This window comes from Microtus oregoni, unplaced genomic scaffold (genome assembly GCF_018167655.1).
Source record: "Microtus oregoni isolate MIOR12 unplaced genomic scaffold, Mior012 000012F_ref0000307, whole genome shotgun sequence".
Lineage (NCBI taxonomy): Eukaryota > Metazoa > Chordata > Mammalia > Rodentia > Cricetidae > Microtus > Microtus oregoni.
Window position 1 is genome coordinate 49524425 of NW_024543071.1, and position 13494 is coordinate 49537918.

A 13494-nucleotide genomic window follows, 5' to 3' on the forward strand; every position below is an offset into this window, starting at 1 on the left:
TTTATTCTCTGGATGTTGGGGAGGACGAGAACAGGGTTGGAATCAGCCCTTTTCTGGTTCGTTGTGGCTTCCCTCACGTTTGCGCTCCTGGATCTGACTGTCCTGCTTTTGAGTCTGTTCTGAGGGCCTCTTGCTTGACCCCCGACGGCTGAACATGGATAGCCTGCGCCACAGCACGGTTATCAGAAGACTTTCGTTAGATCTTTGTTTGCGGCGGCCTGTTTTGTCCAAATCGCCTCTGGTGTCTGCAAAGGCCACGAAGCCACTTTGTTCAGTTCTGCTCTTATAGTTTTGATTGTGAGCCTCGCCTTTAATGGCTGAGCCATCTCTCCAACCCCAGTTCTGATGTCTCTAATCCAACCTCTTGGGACAGCCCTTTCTTAGTTACTTCCCACTCCCATTCCCCCTCCCGCGACCCATTTGTGAGTCTGGTCCTACCTTCCTCGTTCCCGTCCTCTCTTGCTTGGTCATCAGAGGTCTGACGGTCCTTGTCTTGACAGCAGCCCATGGCCCCGAGAGGCGCAGGACTCTGCCACCCTCCCCAGCCTGCTTAACTCTGTGCCTAGCTTTTGTGACGTCATGTCTCCCACAGCCCAGGTAAGGGAACCCCTCCCACGCACAAGCCACCTCTCCTTTCTCCCATCACAAAAGGTTCAGGATCTGTGTGTGTTGGACTGTTTATTAACAAAATGAGCAAGGGCCTTCAAGGACTGGTAGATCCAGGCCGCTTCTTTTTCTTTCTTCTTGTTTGGAGCGTCTCTTGTGTCTGATCCAAATTGGGGAGCTTCCGCTTGGCAGCTGCCTCCAAAGATGCCCAAAGTTCATCTGTCTCTGTGTCTTCTGGGGGCACCATGTTGGGCTCTTGAGGTTCTTGGGGCTCATCCTGATGAGTGAGAAGGAAACTCAAGAATCAGTGTCAAGGGAGAGACTGGCAGAAAGATAATGCCTCTGGACAACACCACTTTGATCTAGAAGCCAAAGCTATTGTGTTCTGGAGACCTCACCCTTGGCGATAAGCTTGAACATCCCTCAGGGAAATTAAGTTACAGTAAAGAGACAGCCGGGGTCTATGTTTAAACTGCCTCCCATTCTCTCTACCGAGAATCCCTTGCCATCATGCCTTTGGCTCCCACATTCCTACACCTAAGTAGTTGCTCACCTCCCAGTTATCCCTGCTTGACAGGAGGAGGCAGTTCAGTTGAGACTTGAGATAAACCTGTAAAATAAAAGGGGTCTTGAGTCCAGATGAGCTGAGACAGAAACTTGAACGTGGGGCACAGGGAGCAGGAGAGGCTCCAGAAAAAGATGTCAGCGGAAGTGAATGCCGGAGGGCTGGGCTCTCACCTTATGCTCTAGCCCACGTGGATTTCGGATCCTGTGTATCCTCAAGACTCTGTCCAAGCCACAAGAGGCTAATAGGGGCTTAGAAGGGTGGCACTGCAGCCCACGGACACTGCCTGCCAACCCCTTCAGACAGCCCAGTAGACGCCCTGGAGAAGGTGGAGGCATCTGTGTTAATTGCCTAGCTGATGGACATCTAATTAGTTACTGTTCAAACTACTTATGTTTCAGTACTTAATCCTCAAAATACCCTAGAAACAGGAGTTACCAGTGATATTCCGATTTTACAGGTAAGGAAACAAAGACACAGGGAGCAAATAACTAATCCAAAGTCAGTTTTTGGTAAGACCAGAACTTAAACCCAGGGAAGGAATGTGGCACTGTCAGGGCTCAGTGACCCGCCCCGACACCGTACTACCTGTTTGTCCCCCCTCCCCCCCAAGCAACCCACTGTCCACTCACCTTGCCGAAAATCAATTTCTGCTAGCTGCCCATGAGTGTTCCCTACGATGACAGAACTATGGAGGAGACCAGACAGGGGCTCAGTACAACTTCTGGAGTCATTCCAGACTCCCCTCCCCTCAATACTCACTTGCCCTCAGGAGTAAGGGTCATGGCTGTCAGGGGGTACTCTCCATAGGTGGCCTCCAGGACTGGCCGGCGCTGAGGAGAGACTGGATCATAGACACGGACCTAGAGGAAGACGGTGGTATCACAAGAGTATCCTTACCTACACTGGCACCCATTATCTTCATATCTAGCATCAGCCTTCTGAAGACTGCTTACTATTTAATTTTCTTTTCTTCAAGACAGGGTTTTTCTGTGTAGCACTTGCTGTCCTGAAACTTTCTCTGTAGACCAGGTTGGCTTCAAACTCACAGAGATCCACCGGCATCTGCCTCCTGAGTGCTCGGATTAAAGAAGTGCCTGGCAAGACTGCTTACTATCTATAAGCCCCTCAGAGAAACTTCCTCATTTGAGGTATGTCCCTCATCTCATCTCAGAATGTCGGGGCAAGAACTGCTTAGGAGCATGAGCACAGGCTGAGGGCAGGTGTCTATGTCTGAGAATTTGTAAACATTTTTGTCTCTCATATGTGCATCTGATGGTAGCAGAGAAACAGAAAAGTAAGCTGAACCAAAGCTAGAGGGTGGTGGATTTCAAGCATGAAAGCTTAGCCTTACCAAGGGAGGGGTGGGGAGCTCTTCATATGTTATGAACAAAGGCCTAGTATCTAAATTAGACTTTAATGTGAGGGACTATACAAATGGCAAATAGTGACCCAACCTGCTCGAGTCTCAGAACTTCAAATGAAATAAGTCACAAAAGATCCCTAGCCAAGAGCTGACACCAGAAAGGCGTCCTCAAAGTATATTAGACACATGAATATTGCTGTTGCTTTTTCTTTTATTCTTTGGCTCTTTAAGTAATCTTGGGGGTGGGCCCGCCACCCAGCTCCCAAATAAACCATATACATGAAGTCTTTTTCTTACTTATGAATGCCTGACTTTAACCTAGCTTGTTTCTATCCAGCTTTCCTTAAATTATCCTCTCTACCTTTTGCCTCTGGGCTTAGACCTTTCTCTTTCTTCTGTATATCTTACTTTCACTCTTCCTCTGTGGCTGGATATGTGACTGGCCCCTAGAATCCTCCTCTCCTTGTTCATGTTCCTTCTTCCTCTTTTTTCTCCCAGGTTTCTCCTTCTATTTATACTCTCTGCCTTTCTGCCCCACCTATCCTTTCTCCTGCCTTGCTATTCAGCTCTTTATTGGACCATTAGGTCCTTTAGACAGGCAAAGGATCACAGCTTCACAGAGTTAAACAAATGCAATACATGTTTGCATCATTATACAAATGTTCCACAGCATAAACAATATTTTACAACACATGAGGACTACAAAGTAATTCTATGACCAGAATATGCTCAATCTCATCAGATCTCATGAGCCTGGTTAGTAGTAGATGGGAGGACTATATAATTGCTTTGACAGCCAACCTGATATCTACCCAGGATATCTGTTCCCTATGGAAACTAGTGTGAAAGGAATACTCCCTTTGCTTTTCCTTCTAGGTAGGAGAAATAGAAAGTTATAGTTCAAGAAATTCCATCCTAAAATGCAGTAAAGGGAAAGTCATTGGCTCAGCCATGGGCTTGACCAGCTGAGGAAACATGAGCTCCTTTGAAAACCCAGGAAAGAAGACAGTGAGATACCATGGGAACTATTCTGCTAGGAGACAAGTTTTTTCTAGAAAGTTGTTTCAATCCAGGAATAAGCAAAAGAATCTCACCTGGTGGTACCCTGTGCATGTGACAAGCTTCTGTGACCCAGGGAGGAACTGTATATCCTGGTCCCAAATAGGAACTCGTAGATCCAGCCAATCATTTCGCACCTGGTGTGAAGGTACATACAGAACACAGGTAAGCTTGACCTGCTCCTTCAGTCCTCCATCCCCCGAAAGCCCACATAAGCCCCAATCACAGTCAGTGGCCTCCACTTCCTCCAACTTCAAAGCATCCCCCCGCATCCCTCATCACTTACATTCTTGGCCCGGAACACTGGCTGCTCAGACCTCTGTAGGTCCCATACTTTCAAAGCATTCTCTTTCCCACATGTGGCAACCACATGAGTATGTGCTGGGTCTTGGCGCATCCTACACACCCCAGGACCCACCTTCAGTTCCAAGAGCTGGAAAGAATTAAAGGCAAGTCAGTCCCAGAGTCCTTAGCCCTTAATCTTCTACCCACCAAATTTCCCATTAGACCCCTACACCCTGGCTCCAACTCTCTCAAACCACTAGGGCAGGTGAATCTTACTGGGTCAGGTGATGCTTCCTTGTCATCATCACACCAGACTCTAAGAATCCCAGAATCCACACACGTGATGAGGGTGCTACAATCAGAGAAAGGAACATTGCAATTTTAAAAAGTGTAAACCAGGTTTAGTGGTTCATACCTACCTGTAAAGGGCATGGGAAGTGGGGGGAGGGGAGGCACCAGGAATTCAAAGTCAGCCTGAACTACTTATAGAATTCAAGGCCATCCTGGCTATATGAGACCCTGTCTCAAAGTCAAACAAACACAAACCAAACAAAAATAGCATATTAATCAAGAAGCCCAAACCTTTTCCCAGGCTCTGGACAGCCTGAACCTATGCTCTTCCTCACATCTGCCTACATAGATTTTAGCGCTATATTGCTTGCCTGGGCTGTGGCAAACAGCATCTCTATGCTCCTCACTCCTACAGGCTCAGAGCTTGGTCCATGGCACTTCCCGTTCAAAACCCAATATATTCTCCATTACCTATGAAATAAAATCTCAACTTAGTAAAAAAGCCCTTTCCATTTAATCTCAACCAAATCCAAAGCCAAACCTACATGTATAAAAACTGCTTCCTTGACTTCAACCTCCAAATGCTATTTGTCCTTTATATAAAGCCTTTTAGTCTTTTAACACTTAGTCTCTGCTCAGTTAGTGTCTGCTTTTTAGAATGTTCTTGTCTCTTGTCTGTCAAGATTATTCTTGTGCCGGGAGATGGTGGCGCACGCCTTTAATCCCAGCACTCGGGAGGCAGAGGCAGGCGGATCTCCGTGAGTTCGAGACCACCCTGGTCTACAGAGCTAGTTCCAGGACAGGATCCAAAGCCACAGAGAAACCCTGTCTCGAAAAAAAAAAAAAAAAAAAAAAAAAAAAAGATTATTCTTGTATGTTAAGACCTAGTTCAAAACTCCATCCTCTGCATATTCTTTCTGGAGCTCACCTATTGAATCACTAACACAGCCTTCTCTAGAGAAGCTGCACCTAGATAACTAAAGATAACTAATCTAACCTACGGGAATCTTCCTTCCTAGTTATCTCTTTGGAAGTTTCATTATCTTATTGGTTTTTGTCAATCACTACTTAAAAGCATGCTCAAAAGCATGAGAATACTTGCACAGAACATTATACAGGAGCCAGGACAAAAACTGTTGGATGCAAACTTTATGAAGGCACATATTTTACCCAAACCCTTGGACTTTTCCCTGATATCTGGCATTCAGTAGCTTTCCAATAAATGCATGTTATAGGAATGAATGAAAGCAAGAACACGGTTTGCAATCACCCATAGGCTGTATCATCTAAGGGTTTAACTTCAGCATTCAGTTCACCCAAGGGAGACTCAATGCTCTTCCTGTGACCTGAGCTAGGGTATACTCCTTACCCATCGGCCTGGGCGAGACCGCGGAACGTGCCCTCCCCGCCTGGGCAGTGTCTCTGCCTCTGGAATGTACCCTCCTCGGCGTTAAAGTGCTTTACAGTCCTGTCTGCGCAGCCCACCAAGATCTGCCAGCAGAGAAGGGAAGGATGGGAGAAGAGCAGGGCTGCCGGGCCCGTCTCTTAGCTCAGGCCGGGCGAGTGGTCACTCACCTGGGTCTCGCCACCTGCGCCCCAGCACAGAGCATTCACCGCCTCCTCACGCCTCGGCTGTCCGGACGGCGTGAAGTTTGACGCATGTTTTCGCTGAAAGTTCACCCCTGAGGGACGAGGACGTCAGTCACGCTGGGGTGACAAGCGACTTCTACACTTTCGGACGAACAACACAAACACTCACCTTTCAGGATCCCCGTCTCGGTGCCGACCCACACATGGTTTCCTAGCGCAGAGGTGGCCGCCATCGCGGAGCAGCCGATGACTCGACTTCCGGCGCGCCACCACCTGCATAATCAGGGGGCGCCGGATTCAAATTTTGACGACACGAACCAGTCTCCTCCCCCCGCCTCTCCCCCCTCCTCTCTTTCTCCCCCCCCCCCCCCCCCCCCCCCCCCCGCATGCCCCACCCTTGTACCTTTTCGAGACAGGGTTTCTTTGTGGCTTTAGAGCTCTATGGGTTACTGGCCAGCTAGGGCTACACAGTGAGACCTTGTCTTAAAAAACAAGCAAACAAACGAACAAAAACAAAACAAACCGCAAGAAACAAAGTGCGGAGAGCGCTCGTGTCATTAACCCAACCTCGGTGAATTATAGTTCAGGTCCGTTGTTTTTGTTTTTTGTTTTTGTTTTTTTTTTTTAAACCCAGGTAAGCCGTGAACCCACTTTGTAATCTAGACGGGCCTTGATTTTTATAGTCCTGAGTCAGCCTCACAGTAGCTGGGAATTACAGACTGATTTCAAACAGGCTCAGTTCGGACAGCTCCATTCTGGAAGCAGGAAAAGTAGGGACCGCAAAACTCTGCCAACCCCACCTTGTTAAAGCTTTACGGAAAAAACAAAAACCAAACAAACGGAAAACTACAAACAGGATAATCTTGTTTATGGAGAACTGAAAAGTAAGGATCATTTCGCTCTGTCAGTGAAAAGCATCCTTTCTGAACTGCAATCCTGGGTGGGTGGAGCCTGCTCTCATAGGTCTCTATCCTGTGTTGGCTTATGTTCCGCACTATTAAAGGAATTTCAGAAGTGATTCATTCTTTTCTTCTTACCTCCCTCCCTCCCTCCGTCTCTTCCTTCTTTTTTCTTTCTGCTTTTGTTTTGTTTTTCGAGACAGGGTTTCTCTGTGTAGCCCTGGCTGTCCTAGAACTGACTCTGTAGGCCGAGCTGGTCTCAAATTCAGAAATTCGCCTGCCTCTGTGTCCCAAGTGCTAGGATTAAAGGCGTGTGCCAACACCACCTTGGCGCGTGACTTCATTCTTGACCATAAACGAAAACTAAATATTTCAAGGTTTCTCTTTAGCTTTGGAGCCTGTCCTGGAACTCGTTCTGTAAACCAGGATGGCCTCAAACTCACCAAGATCTGCTCAGGTTTTAGTGAACCCACTTTGCAGAACAGGCTGGCCTTTGAACTCACAGGTCTGTTTCTGCTTCCTGAGTGCCGGGATTAAAGGCAAGTGCCACCACCGCCCAACGTGTGACTTCATTCTTGGCTATAAATGAAAACTAAAGATGGAAAGTGAAACTGTCAATCCGTTTAGATCAGTTTTGAAAAGTAGAGACCACATCGTTTTATTTGTTCACATTGAGACTCCATAATAGAAAAAATAAAAAAGGCTCTACTTTGGAAAACAAATTTGCAAGGTTAATATGAAACATCTAAGTCAAGTGTGGTCGAACACACCTTTAATTCCAATACTCAAAAGACTGAGCCAGTCTGGGCTACAGAGGGAGGACTGAAACTGAAACCCCATCTCAAGAAAGACAAAGATCTGTGCATTTGCTTGGACCGATGGCTCAGAGGTTAAGAGCACTGGTTGCTCTTCAAGAGGTCCTGAGTTCAATTCCCAGCAACCACATAGTGGCTCACAACCATCTGTAATGAGATTTGGTGTCCTCTTCTGGCATGCAGGCATACATGCAGAAAGAACACTGTATAAATAAATAATCTTTTTTAAAAAAAGACTAAAAGCAAAAAAAAAAGGTAAATCATTAAAAATAAAAGTGTGTGTGTGAGAGAGAGAGAGGCTCTCCCAAATATATGCTGCAAAGCTTTAAATTAAGAAACCCTGGCCGGGCAGTGGTGGCGCACGCCTTTAATCCCAGCACTCGGGGGAGGCAGAGGCAGGCGGATCTCTGTGAGTTTGAGACTAGCCTGGTCTACAAGAGATAGTTCCAGGACAGGCTCCAAAGCCACAGAGAAACCCTGTCTTGAAAAACCAAAAAAAAAAAAAAAAAAGAAACCCTGAGCCGAGCAGTGGTGATACATGCCTTTAATCCCAGCACTCAAGAGGCAGAGACAGGTGAATCTCTGAGTTTGAGGCCAGCCTGCTCTACAAGAACTAGTCATAGGACAGACACCAAAAATACACAGAGAAACCGTTTCGAAAAAAAAGAACAGAACCCGGGAACCATTAGTGCACATGTGGCAGAATGCCCTGGTGCTTGAGTGGGAAGAACAACTTGGGTATGAATTCTGACAGCCAGATGACAGAGCTGAAATACAACCGCAGTTTCTTTGGTGTGCATTATCTTTTTCCAGTTGTTTTGAATTTGCTGTGTAGCCTAAGATGATACTGACTGGGATTGCATATGACATCAGATCTCACCAGTAATCTCACATCCAACTCCTTGCTGCTATAAATCAACCATTCTGGCCTTGTCCCCAACTACTTTTTATTTATTTGATGCATATTGTTTTGCCTGCATGTATTTCTGTGTGATGGTGTCATCAGATTTACAGATTATAGAATTACAGTTGTGAGCTGCCATGGAAATTGAACTCAGAGCCTCTGGAAGAGCAGTATGTGCTCTTAACTGCTGAGCCATCTCTCCAGCCTCCCCACCCCACCCAACCTCGACACTACTGTTAAGAGTCACAATGGCTCCTCATAGTCCACAGCCTTGCCTAAAAATTTTTTGCCAAGGTCTGTCCCTTTTCCTGGTGTAATGGCAAATTACTTTTCGTCTATCATTTTGGCAGGATTAGTGAAACAGCAAGACAGAGTAGTTTGACAGCCTGTTTCCAGCCCTGTTACTACTTGGTCTTTTAGCACAGGACTCGTGACACCAAAAATTACATTCTAAGTTTGGATTAGTATGCATGAGACAAAATGCCTCTGGTTTACAAGTCCCTTGACTAAGGACAGATGGTTCGTGAAATGCTGGAAGCTATTGTAACCTGTGTATGTATGGACTTAGACCCTATCCACCCATTTTACTTCAAATCTGGCTTTATTCTCTATTGGGGGGATTAACAGATTCACCTGTAATTTTGTGCTAGTGCTGCAAGCTACACGATAGGGTATGGCCATCCTGTTTAGCAGCTGGAATTTGAATTGATCGAGAGGACATCATGAAACCTAGGGCTCAACATCCCCCTCAAGCAACCGGTATTGGCAGACAAATTTTCAGTTAAGGACAGCCTAACCTGGGGACTACAACATAGGAAACTGGTGTGGCAAGCTTGATAGCAGCTCACAATCTTAGGGTACAGTGGAAAACAAATCCAGTTCCCAGAAAACCTCCCAGCATATTAACTAGCAATGCTAGTTTTGAGATTCTTAGAAACCATGCAACCAACCTTCAAGCGATATGAGTAAAAGTAGCTCAGTCGGTACTACTCTGGCAGTGCTCAGGCTTGATCCTCAGCACTGTGATCCAAACAGGAAAAGCATCAACAAAAACTGTAGACCAAATGCACCAAGCCCTCAAACGCTAGTAGAGATGGGGCTTCATTGTATCACTTTAGGCAAGCATGGCCATCAAAAGTTCAGTGTTAAATACCAAAGACCTTCATATAAATGGTAACTGCCATATCCCGCAACTGCATCTTTCTTTTGGTTTATCTACTACAGCTTTGGAGCCTGTCCTGGAACTAGCTGTTATAGACTAGGCTGACCTGCCCTTGCCTGGGATTAAAGGCGTGTACTACTGACCTAGGTAGACTTTTTGACCAGAAGGTAGTGGTACATTCTATACCCATGGGGGGGGGGCAGTTGTAGGACAGCCAATGCAATAAATAATTTTACAGGACAAAAGTATGAAGTTTCAAAGAAGCCACACGCTACCAGGCCTTTGGACCGTAATTCCTAGAATCAACCCAAACAGATGAACCAAACAACAAATTGCAAAGAAACAATTTTATTAAGAGAATGATGACACACAACTCCAAATTATCGAGGAAATAGAGATCTTTGTTCTTGGAGATCTGCATTCCTGTAAAAGTTTTAATTAAGTTAATGTAGCATGCCAAATGCATCCACATGGACAATCCTCTGCCTTCCAGATACCCCTTGCCTAACCAAAACTCCCACCTGCCCATATTCAATACCATACTTACCATTCACAAGCTCCTCCTTTCTTCAGACCTGGGAAGACAAGCCACCTTTTATCTCTTATCACTTGACAATTCTTTCCTCTCTATAAAAACTCAATCCCTCAGACAGTTCCTTCTGGAACAAATCTTCCTCTTTTCCCCCAGCCAGCCCCAGTGGGTTCACCTTTTCAGGCTCTGGCGCTAGGACAGGAAGTAAGACATGTGAAAGTTTCTTCATAGGGAGGAGACTAGTTCACAGTACACCTTACACACCCATGCTTTCTCACCTCATTCCAGCAGAGTGAAGATGTGCTCAACTTTCCTGCAAGACAGAGCAGAGAATAAGGTCATTATTCTTACTGCTTCTAAAGAAAGCTTATTTTGTAGAATTCATGCACTAACTCAAAAATAGTTCTCACAATTGATCCAGGGTGATCTCACAACTCAGAAAATACCTTTCTCCACAGTTATCAGACTGGGGCGGTATTCAACTCATCACTGGTGAGCAGGAATTCACTAGATCAAAGCATTATACACTGATACTCAGTTTATACAGCAAATAACATCACAAAAGCATTTACCTGGCAAAGTTGGTTCCTCAGCTCTAGGGCAGACACCAGATCTGAAACAAGAAAAGTCAAATGTTTAAAACCGTGCAATAAATTGTCTTGATGTAACCCATTCTTCTGTGATAAATTCAGATTTCCAAGTCTCAACAGCAACCATCAGCCGAACGAGATTCCATGAAAGTCATCATATGAAACTCAAGTGCCTTTAGGAACTTGAAACCCAATGTCACATGTATGAACACACTGTACTTACCTCTGAACCAGCAAAGATGCCACTGCTAACAGAACCTGCGAAAAAGAGCAAACTGTTGGATGAAAGGCTTGATTTACAGCCATACCCACAGCCTACTTCTCAGTTTCTCAGGTGTTCATATGTTTTCATTGGTAGTCATAGTGAGCTAGTTGACTCATCACAGAAACTGCCTACATGAACCCTATGCAAATAAAAAATAAATCTGCTAACCTCTGAATGCTGGTGATTGGTGACATACAGGAATTATCTTCTCCTAAATAAAGAAAGTTAATTAGCTAAAACTCCAGAAAGCTAATACCCATCGTTAGTCTATTTTTCCTAAGACAGCGTTTCTGTGTAGCCCCAGAACTCAAGAGATCCTCTTGCATCCTCAGTGCAAAGTACCACCATACCTAGTTCTCTTACTCCTAACAGCCAGCAGGAACATGCTATATAAATCATGCTCATTGTTCTTTGGCTCTTATGAAACCAATTCTGTCAGTTACCACACTAGCAAAATATTCAGTCCTGCTTGATTTTGAGATAATTATCTAGGAGAAATAAGGAGCCAAACTGAACTCTCAGAGAAACACCAGGATACTATGACTAAAGGAGGGCTATAAACCCAGTCTAAACATGTTCCGCTCCGTCAATATGAAAATGAACTCACCAGCCGGGTGGTGGTGGCGCACGCCTTTAATCCCAGGACTCGGGAGGCAGGCGGATCTGAGTTCGAGGCCAGCCTGGTCTACAAGAGTTAGTGCCAGGACAGACCCCAAAGCTAAAGAGAAACCCTGTCTTGAAAAACTAAAAGAGGGGGCTGGAGAGATGGCGCAGCGGTTAAGGACACTGACTGCTCTTCCAGAGGTCCTGAGTTCAATTCCCAGCAACCACATGGTGGCTCACAACCATCTACAATGATATGGTGCCCTCTTCTGACATGGAGGCAGAACACTGTATTGTATTTGTAATAAATAAAATCTTAAAAAAAAAAAAAAAAGAAAGAAAACGAACTCACCTTTAGACAAGCCATCAGGACAACCTGGAAAAGAGTAGCAAGCAGTTATTTTCAACCATCAGGATGGACCAGGCCTCCTCCATCACCACCAACTGCCATCAGAACTCTAACATGCTATTAATTCAACCTTCACAGAGCATCAGCGCATTGATTCAAATCATCTGACAGTGACTTGGCTTTTAATGAATGAGTTTATTAACCTGGTGTCCTTTAAAAAGCAGAGCACACGAGCAGCTAAGAAAGAGGGCTGTGTGCTGCTTCGAAGTTTCCCCATTATTGTAGACTCTCCAGCTATGGGAGAGTCGCAGCCTCATTTGGGCAATTACCTGTAATCATCCTGGGAGATCATCTGCATTCCTCAGAATATTGCTACAGGATGCTGTACAGAGGAAAACCAAATTACTTAGTTTCGTTATTTATAGCCACCCAGTACCCCCTCCATCCTTTTCAGCCCACTTTTCAGCAGAGAAATGACATCACTGCAATTCAGGCATATGCTTGTCATTTACACTCATCATTAAGTGGTCATCTAGATATGCTCCCTCTTCTCTGCGTGCATGAACCATGAACACCCACCTCAACTGCCAGCAAAACGTCTTAGTTGTAAGGTCCATCTAGCCTGCTTCCAAAGCGTAAACTCCGCTTTCATCAACCATTTCTGAGCAAGAGAAAATGGAAACAAAACCACTTCAGCAACAGACTTTCCGCTAAACCCAACCCAGCTATCTGCTGCAGATTTGTGCTACTCAGAGATTTTTCTGTTTTCTCCACTGCACCATCAGAAAGAGAGAGTTCAGCTTTTATTATCATCCCGGTAACACATTTAACACCTACAGTCACCAAAAAGGAGTTAAGCCAGTACTTACTCTTAAAAAGGACGCGTACTTCCATGTTTCCGTATGCAATCATCCCAAATCTGGAACGAATTGGCATTTGGTTATTTCTACACCTCCGTTTAAGAGAAATCTGGGTGGGGGCAAAAGACTTTAGGTACTGGGCCAGCCTCCTCAGAATTACTTATCCTCATGGAAATCAGTACAGGTCTGTGAAAAGGAAATCATCATCGGGGATGGCCCTGCACCGCCGCCACCATTTTGTCCTTCACAAAGTCCTCCTGCTTCGAGGTCCTGAAGACCCCTAAACGTAATTAACCTCCCTGCTCCAGTTACCGACGTTACACAGAATCACGTCTGGGAAGCGCTATGTTCACGCGGCCTCTTAAAGCAACAAAAACCGTCAGAAATACTTGCTTCTTAATGAAAAGCCACGCGTGGTGGTTCACGCCTTTAATCAAAACAAAGGCAGGCAGATCTCTGCGAGATCGTAGCCAGCCGCCGTTACAGCGTGTGTTTGGTTTGTTTTTTATTATAAAAAAAAAAAAAAAAAAACCACTAGAGAAAACACTTACCTGGCACACGGAAAAATGAGACCGAAAAGGACAACGGACGACACTTAAATATCATTTCGCAGAGGACCACGGGATTTGGAGGCGGAACCAACAGGGACGCTTGCGCCCACGGAAATGATTGCGAGCCGGGGGAATTGTGGGTAGAGAGGTCCACCAAAGGCGCGTGAAGAGCGCTCCACCTCGAATTTGTGGCGCGAAAGTG

At 45.5% G+C, this 13494-nt stretch overlaps 2 protein-coding genes, 1 long non-coding RNA gene and 7 other non-coding genes across 14 annotated transcripts; all 10 read right to left on the bottom strand.

The window, feature by feature from the left end:
• Positions 1-42: 42 nt before the first annotated feature.
• LOC121453855 (testis-expressed protein 54-like) lies at positions 43-508 on the bottom strand. The gene is made up of 2 exons (XM_041660802.1): positions 417-508; positions 43-238 (listed from the first exon to the last, which is right to left on the bottom strand). Exons 1-2 carry the CDS (start codon positions 506-508, stop codon positions 43-45), a joined length of 288 nt encoding a protein of 95 aa, XP_041516736.1.
• A 158-nt stretch (positions 509-666) lies between these two features.
• On the bottom strand, positions 667-6031 carry Wdr74 (WD repeat domain 74). Its single transcript, XM_041661726.1, has 11 exons — positions 5932-6031; positions 5748-5854; positions 5542-5663; positions 4158-4233; positions 3883-4029; positions 3632-3733; positions 1934-2034; positions 1804-1859; positions 1345-1490; positions 1160-1216; positions 667-883 (listed from the first exon to the last, which is right to left on the bottom strand). Exons 1-11 carry the CDS (start codon positions 5993-5995, stop codon positions 704-706), a joined length of 1158 nt encoding a protein of 385 aa, XP_041517660.1. The 5' UTR covers positions 5996-6031; the 3' UTR covers positions 667-703.
• Positions 6032-9874: 3843 nt separating this feature from the next.
• On the bottom strand, positions 9875-13443 carry LOC121454340. 5 transcript variants are annotated; one of them, XR_005975218.1, is made up of 10 exons: positions 12751-13238; positions 12461-12542; positions 12211-12263; positions 11885-11908; positions 11098-11140; positions 10888-10922; positions 10647-10687; positions 10353-10387; positions 10090-10117; positions 9875-9965 (listed from the first exon to the last, which is right to left on the bottom strand). It is a non-coding gene; the product is annotated as an uncharacterized LOC121454340 (long non-coding RNA). The 5 variants fall into 5 exon arrangements; XR_005975216.1 differs by adding an exon at positions 13293-13443 and having other exon boundaries at positions 9875-10387; positions 12751-12800; XR_005975217.1 differs by having other exon boundaries at positions 10090-10387; positions 12751-13241.
• On the bottom strand, positions 10183-10308 carry LOC121454833. Its single transcript, XR_005975350.1, has one exon. It is a non-coding gene; the product is annotated as a small nucleolar RNA SNORD22 (small nucleolar RNA).
• Positions 10504-10571, bottom strand: LOC121454832. Its single transcript, XR_005975349.1, has one exon. It is a non-coding gene; the product is annotated as a small nucleolar RNA SNORD31 (small nucleolar RNA).
• On the bottom strand, positions 10758-10826 carry LOC121454830. Its single transcript, XR_005975348.1, has one exon. It is a non-coding gene; the product is annotated as a small nucleolar RNA SNORD30 (small nucleolar RNA).
• LOC121454826 lies at positions 10990-11053 on the bottom strand. Its single transcript, XR_005975344.1, has one exon. It is a non-coding gene; the product is annotated as a small nucleolar RNA SNORD29 (small nucleolar RNA).
• LOC121454827 lies at positions 11978-12050 on the bottom strand. Its single transcript, XR_005975345.1, has one exon. It is a non-coding gene; the product is annotated as a small nucleolar RNA SNORD28 (small nucleolar RNA).
• On the bottom strand, positions 12339-12407 carry LOC121454828. The gene has a single exon (XR_005975346.1). It is a non-coding gene; the product is annotated as a small nucleolar RNA SNORD27 (small nucleolar RNA).
• Positions 12626-12702, bottom strand: LOC121454829. Its single transcript, XR_005975347.1, has one exon. It is a non-coding gene; the product is annotated as a small nucleolar RNA SNORD26 (small nucleolar RNA).
• Positions 13444-13494: the final 51 nt, after the last annotated feature.

Bases quoted from the DNA above. Each gene is read 5' to 3' on its own strand.
- LOC121453855 (XM_041660802.1), bottom strand. From the start codon at position 508: ATGGGCTGCTGTCAAGACAAGGACCGTCAGACCTCTGATGACCAAGCA. The intron at 239-416 runs GTCGCGGGAGGG...TGCAGACACCAG, and splicing joins AGGACCAGACTCACAAATGG to AGGCGATTTGGACAAAACAG.
- Wdr74 (XM_041661726.1), bottom strand. From the start codon at position 5,995: ATGGCGGCCACCTCTGCGCTAGGAAACCATGTGTGGGTCGGCACCGAG. The intron at 5,855-5,931 runs GTGAGTGTTTGT...CTCGTCCCTCAG, and splicing joins CGAGACGGGGATCCTGAAAG to GGGTGAACTTTCAGCGAAAA. The intron at 3,734-3,882 runs GTAAGTGATGAG...CCTTCACACCAG, and splicing joins CAGTGTTCCGGGCCAAGAAT to GTGCGAAATGATTGGCTGGA.